General features: G+C 45.2%; 1 protein-coding gene across 1 annotated transcript; it reads right to left on the bottom strand.

The window, feature by feature from the left end:
• Positions 1-1,131: 1,131 nt before the first annotated feature.
• ppiaa (peptidylprolyl isomerase Aa (cyclophilin A)) lies at positions 1,132-6,382 on the bottom strand. The gene is made up of 5 exons (XM_080532242.1): positions 6,256-6,382; positions 4,034-4,064; positions 3,818-3,906; positions 3,367-3,536; positions 1,132-1,542 (listed from the first exon to the last, which is right to left on the bottom strand). Exons 1-5 carry the CDS (start codon positions 6,319-6,321, stop codon positions 1,410-1,412), a joined length of 489 nt encoding a protein of 162 aa, XP_080388368.1. The 5' UTR covers positions 6,322-6,382; the 3' UTR covers positions 1,132-1,409.
• Positions 6,383-7,376: the final 994 nt, after the last annotated feature.

Consider the following 7,376-nt stretch of genomic DNA (forward strand, 5'->3'; position numbering starts at 1 on the left):
ATAGCCTGATAACAGCGGATGTGTCGAACGACAGGTGTAAAACATCTGGTGACATTCAACTCATACAATTACGAATCAACAATTGCCGGTTTTGATTAGGAAATGTATTGGTAATATCTATAATAACACTGTTTTGTTATTTTAGACCTTAATCATCTTTTTTTTTTTACGGTATAAAGTATTACACCAGGTTCAGAAGGGACAAAGCTTGGAGGAACACTGCTTGTCTGTTGTGAGACATCTACACTACCACTTGAATTCGCACTGAAGTTGTCGGTCAGGAAGAGCCAAATCGGCGTTATTTATTTTACACAATAGCCATAGTACACCCCATTACTCGGAGAAAAAAAAAAGAAATCGCCATATGAATCGCCAACGGATGTCCCGATAGTGAGAAACCGGTGATGTCAGGGGACTATTTCATACGCAAAAGGTATACAACACCGCCCTCTACCGGCCAGTCGGGGTACCTTTCGATTTTCACTGGGACTTTGCTTAAAATTATATGTATCAAGACACATTCTAAACACAAATATTATTGCTTACGGTCAAATACTGCAGCCTACCGTTCACTTGGTTGCCCCTGAGATACGCAGATATCAACAGAGGACAAAACGACGCTCTTCAAGCTGTTACAGAATCCAAATACTTGTATTTGTAATGTTATATGGGTTATTTTGTGTACACAATAAAGCGCATAGAAGCAGTGAGGTAGCCTATTCTGTCTTGTCTGGAGTCGGTGAAAGCCCGCTAAAGGAATTACATCAATGAGAAGTTCCCCCCCCCCCCCCCCACTGCTGTCAAATCCAGGGCTTTACATACATTGCCGATATTTCTTTGCAATGAAACACATCTTCCATTTTTTTTTTTTGCAGACGTAGGTCCTTGGACCATTCAAGTTAAGGTGTGAAAATGACCAGTTAGTGGACAGTAAAACACGTTTTAAAAATGCTTTGTGTTGGTTGTATCTTAAGCATAATCAGATGTCACAACAAGACAACCAAAACCACAAGACAACCAAAACCACGTCACGACTTTAACGAATAACCAAAGCGTGGGGGGGGAGGAGCCTAACTGCAGCAGGTATAAAGCCACACAAGAGCTGAGTTACCAAAAAACAAAAACACACAATTTCCATCTTCAAGGCAATTGTTCCCCGTTTTTTTATTTGACATTTTGATTAAACAAATCTTAAGTCTCGTTCGAACCGTTGAAAAATGCAAAAGAAACTCTAAGGCAAGTGACAAATGCAGCGAGATTGGACGAGTAAAAGGAAGGGCTTAACAAATCTCCGTGGATAGGAATGATGGCGAGGAGGCGGGGTGGGTGTGGCAGGGTGAGGGAGAGGGTGGGGCTAGAAGGGAAGGGGTGGAGCTATCAACAGGAAACAGGAAGGTGGAGGGGCTGGTTCAGAGCTGGCCACTGTTGGAGACTGTGATCTTGGAGCTGGTTTTGCCGCTGCTGGAGCCGTACTTCTCCACCTTCTTGATGATGTCCATGCCCTCGGTCACGGTACCGAACACCACGTGCTTACCGTCGAGCCTGGAGGGGGAACACACACACACACACACCACGTTAGAGGCTGTTCCACAAACAAACGGCTTGTAGTGCGTGCAGCAGAGACTCAGCATCGGAGCAACGCAGCCTCATGGGAAATGTAGTTCATTAGAGCCCTTCGCCAGTTACATCTAACTTTTTTGGTTTAACATTTAGATCATGTAAAATGTATTGTAATGATTCTACACACTTTTAGTGAGTCCTTTTTTTTTTTTTAAACGCTGTAAGTTGATAGGCGCTAGGGTTGATTGATCCATCCCACAGTGCCTTGCATCATTTAAACTCAGCTCGTTTCTCGAAGCGTGACGAGTGGTTTGATGAAGGAAGGACGGCGCCTGCTGCTGTTGGGAGAATAACGACAAATCCTTCAATCTCAGACTAGTGGCTTGCATCAGATGTTGGGGGTAGTGGTGGTCTAGTGGATAGTGAGTTGGACTTGTGATCGGAAGGTTGTGAGTTCAAATCCCTCCTGAAACCACACCACTACTAGTGTGCCCTTGAGTAAGGCACTTAGCTCTCAGTTACTCCAGGAGGAATGTGGCTGTAATTCCTAATTGTAAATCGCTTTGGATTAAAAGCGTCTGCTAAATGGCAAAATTTTAATTAATTAAATTATAGATGTGCCGCTGAAAGTGAGGGAAAGTTTTTTTTTCTTTGCTCAACGATGACTTACTAACACACGTAGTGCTGAGGGTGAATGAAAATCGGTCGTCAAAACTGTGAACATCCTAGAGGGCCACGGGTGACTTTTGGTAATTCACCAAAAATGCATAAATGACTATGCTTCATTTTGTAGCCAATCAGAGTGTTGTTGCTAGGTAAACACCAACTAAAATACATGGGTCTCTAGGTGGTGAGTGTTCCGGAATTCTTTGACAGTGTTGGTGGGATTTTTTTTTTTTTTTGACTATTCGGTTGTTAAGTCTGACGTCAAATGTGACGTTTAGCAATTTCCGGGAAATTCCCTGCACCATAATACCAGTGTACTACAGCGGTCATACAACAAGGGACACAGCACTTTCCCGTTTCCCATATTTGTCAGTGTCTTTGAGCCTCGGAAAAGCGCTATATAAATATAATGAATTATTATTATTACTGAGGCATTTCGAAGACAGCGCCTCAGCCAACTTTGGACCCGGAAAAACGTCACGACTTAACCGAATAGCCTGCGTCACGCTGTCGCAAACTGCTCCCTAGCACGTCGAGCCCTCGATCCTGCATCCTCCGATTGTAAAAACACACCTGACCACGCTTCTAAATAAACCGATGTGAAGCAGCTACACCGCCCAGAAGCTAGCAGGCTGACGGTGCGGGCGTTTCACTCACACAACCTACCATCTCAACTACATGACACTAAAGGCCAATGCACACGGCGTGCGATTTTGTTGCACCGCCGAATTCGATTCCATTGTTTTGAATGAGACAATGCACACGGCGTGCGATGCGATATTGTCGCACGACAACATTCGATTCTCAATTCACACCAATGCACTTTGGTGGTGTGAAATGAGAATCGAATGTTGTCGTGCGACAAAATCGCACGCCGTGTGCATTGGGCTTAACACAGGGCTGGAACTAAAGTTGTTGAAACTGTTCTGTTTTTTTTCTTCTTCAAATGAGTTTGGACCCCTTTACCTGGCTGATTTATGGATGAAGGAACCCCTCCCTACTCAAGTTCAGGTTACGTTCGTCGTTACATTGAATACAAGTACACAACGCAACCAGACACCTTGGGCAGAGCCCTCAACAGCCACAAGAACAGGTGGTCATAAAAATTTAAAAAACTAGTTTATAAACATAGACACTCACCAGGTGGTCTCAGCAGTGCAGATGAAGAACTGGGATCCGTTGGTGTTGGGTCCAGCGTTGGCCATGGACAGGCAGCCATTACTGTGCTTCAGCTGGAAGTTCTCATCAGCAAACTTGTTCCCGTAGATGGACTTGCCCCCGGTTCCGTTGTGGTTGGTGAAGTCGCCACCCTAAACAAGAGGAAGCGACAAAAGAAAGGGGGGGGGGAAGAATGATCAATTGTCAAACGTGTCCATCAACACTTATATAATGTTCAAGTGAGAGAGAGTGTGAGCGTGTGTGTGAGTGTGCGTGTGCCATTTAACAGATACTTTTATTCAATACGACTCAGAACAGTGAATGCATACACATTTATATACATGATCCCAGCAGGGAAACAACAAATCCAGAAGCTAAGTGTGGCTAGCAGCACGGCTAGCAGCACGGCAACAGAGTCACAGGGGACCATTACCTGGCACATGAAGCCTGGGATGACGCGGTGGAAGCTGGAACCCTTGTAGCCGAAGCCCTTCTCGCCGGTGCACAGGGCACGGAAGTTCTCTGGAAGAAAAAAAAAAAACACATCTTAGCACCGCCATCTTTGTTTTGGGCAGGCGTCACCGTGTCATGTTGAGGGCGTCACCGCGTCATGAGTGAGGGCGTAGGGGAGAGAAGGGGATGAACTTACCAACTGTCTTAGGGACGGCATCCTCCCTCAGCTGGGGACAAAAGAAAAAAACCGCCATGTTAGATTCAAACAAAAAACTTCAAATATTTGTTCGACAGTATATGAAAGACATACAGCTGGCTAGATATGGTCCGGCTCTTAAAGCACACTCCAGAATAGACGAGGGCATATTTTATACTCATTACATTTGGAAATGCTGAGACTGGGTGGAACAGACAGCTGCAGTGTTTGGGGGGGGGAGGGGGGGCAGTAATCAGTGCATGGCGCAGTGAAGGGAGACTTCACACGTGGTGTGTGTGTGTGTGTGTGTGTGTGTGTGTGTGTGGGGGGGGGCAGAGAAATGCAGACAAGTGCTGAGGCCAGCTGTGTTCTGTTCTACTGTAATGCGCACCTGCTCTGGCTCCGGCTAAACCACAGTACCTCTAAACACGCGCAAACATCACTGCGGATGAAGCCAGGCGGCGAGGAGTTTTACAGGCATTTTAATTGCGAGGACTAACACAGTACAGTTTTACCATTTGAAATGCACGCCTGAGAAGGCCAACTCCTTAATAAAAACCCAAGGTGCCGCAGCATGTAGAACCCAAACGGGACGACCAGTTTTTTTTTTTTTGCTGCGCGACATCCTTAATAGGCGACGCATCGCCGACGCGTCCTGAACGCGAAACTCGACGCATCGGAATTGACGCAACTACTAGAAATAAAAAACACATCGACATCAACAGTTCCGTTGATAGAATAATTATGTGAAACATCCCAAAGAGCTGGTAGTGTGCTGTAAGCCAATGTAATATTAGTTTAGTCAGCGAGATTAGCGCCCAACCTGGTAATAAACCAACCTAGTCATAAACCAACCTAGTCATAAACCAACCTAGTAATAATAAACCAACCTAGTAATAATAAACCAACCTAGTCATAAAGCAACCTAGTAATAATAAACCAACCTAGTCATAAAGCAACCTAGTAATAATAAACCAACCTGGTCATAAACCAACCTAGTAATAATAAACCAACCTGGTCATAAACCAACCTAGTAATAATAAACCAACCTAGTCATAAATCAGCGCTTTCTATCGGCCGCCCCCCTCCCCTCCCCCCACTGGCGCATCGAAGTTGCCAGAAATATTTTTCTCCATGTCCATTTAAGGGTTAAGGGGGCCGCCTGATAAGAGTTAACGACAGAGATTTTGCCCACAATTACACACGTCACACATTCCATCCAAATAGATACTTAAACGTATTAAATAATAACAAACTCAACCACACACACACACTGGGGGGTTTATAGGGTCGGGGTTGTTAGGCAACAAAGGGCTGAGGCCTGTTCGCACCCATTCATTCGTTAGCCACCGCCGGCTAGCCAGCTTAAACATACAACCTCTGTGGCTTCAACGGCAACACAGCTTTCAAGTTAGCCGAGAAACCCCATTTGGCTAGAGTGTATTATATATTATATTATTATTATATCTTAGTTTAGTGCATCTAAAGCTGGAAAGTGGTCCAGCTAAATATGGACGCTAAAAGTTGGCTGGCTAAGCTAAAAAAAACTATGGTGCGTTCGCTCTGAGAAAATCGCTCTGAGAGCGCCGGAGCGCACACTGGGTTCAACGTCATAAAGGGTACCAAGTGATTTGATTGGACAAGAGGGATTCCATGCGTGCTGATCAGATTTCCAGAGAGAATCTACGAACGAACCCCCTAGCCTTAGGGGGCTAGGATGCTACTCGCAATGTGCTACATCATACCCCGTGTAATCGATGCCCTCCTATCCTTTATCCAGGAATACAACTCATCTAATTGGTCAAACAAATAAAAAACACAAAAACAACTATATTTAGTTGCAGTTTACTCTGATAAAGCGATTTAGTCGCAGTTCACACGTAAAATGGCGCCTAATCTTGAAGACTGCGGTATGCGAGATCATCAGTATTTAACTGATGATGGACACACGCATCATACATTTTAAGACCTATACAAGGATGAGATTGTTGCAAAAAAAATAAACTCGTTTCGCCCATGACCATTTGATCTATCTAATAACCATGGTAGCTTGATACATTTGCAAGTCAATTGAAGCAGCAAAGGAGATGCCGGAGAGAGACACATGGACATGCACATGGCTTCAAGCATACTCGTGACAGGCGAGTCAAACCGGGGGGGCTGTCATTCATTGTTATCGGTTCACCGTTAAACACCGTAAACACCGACCAAACTTTACATACCTCCATCACCACCCGCCCCAAGGCATCGTTGCCAGCGGAGAGATCGAAGAAAACCTTTATTGTCATGTTTACTGACGGGTTAGACGCACCGAGGAGGAGGACTTCTTCTACGAGGTAACAGCAGCAGGGACCCAAAAAAAGAAGCGAGGAAATCGCGTTGTTTATATATCATATTCAGGAGGGACGGTCCGGAGACGGCGGGAGAGCCAATGAGAGCGCCCAAGAGTTTGACTGACACGGCTTTGGGTGAATCAAAGATGACGCTTTCTTCGCGTACTCCACGTCCCGGTCATGGCTCCGCCTCTTCTCCGGTTATTGAGGCCGGTGGCTGCTGACCGTCCAGCCGGGTGCGGCCCACACGTTCTCCACATTTGCAGTGTCTGCAGAGTATGTAGGCAGTGTGCTGGCGAGGGATTTGACAGGTACCATACAACGACATTTGGGAGGGGGGGCTCCCCTGGTGCTAGGAAAAAAAATACTAAAAACAAGAAGGGAAAAGAGCTGGTTGACATAAATAAAGGCTATATACACTATCCATACTATACTATACAAATAAAACACTGTGCTGTACTCTATGCTATGCTATAAATATCCTAACATGTGGTAGGCTAGAATGAAAGACGACCCTTGAGTCGAGTAGAGAAGGGTTATTATGCAAGTGTCCCCTTTTCAAAAGCCATATGGGTAGGCCTACACTACAGCACAAAATTCTTGTAGTAATGATGAGCAATATAATATACCATGGCAAATGGTCTGACCATCTGACCTTTTAAACTCAAGTTTGTGTGTGTGTCTGTGTGTCATTATGTTCTGTAAGAAATTATATTGGAATGTCTGTAAGGAATACAATGACAAACATTTGATTTGCCATAATAAGTGCCAGCAAAACCCAGAGGATCATCAGACATTCGCAGCCACCCCAACCACAGCCTGTACGAACCGATGCCGTCCAAAAGGCGAGGCCTCTTCTGGAGCCTCAGGGCCAAAACTCAGAGGCTAACCAACAGCTACTTCCCCCAGGCGATCAGGCCCATGAACAAGCCTACTGTAGACAACTGACTATCATCCCCAAGCACACCCCATGTATACAGACTACGAAAGACTATGAAAACCGTAAGCTC

Source organism: Nansenia antarctica, assembly GCF_963989245.1.
Source record: "Nansenia antarctica genome assembly, chromosome: 5".
In the NCBI taxonomy this organism is placed as follows: domain Eukaryota; kingdom Metazoa; phylum Chordata; class Actinopteri; order Argentiniformes; family Microstomatidae; genus Nansenia; species Nansenia antarctica.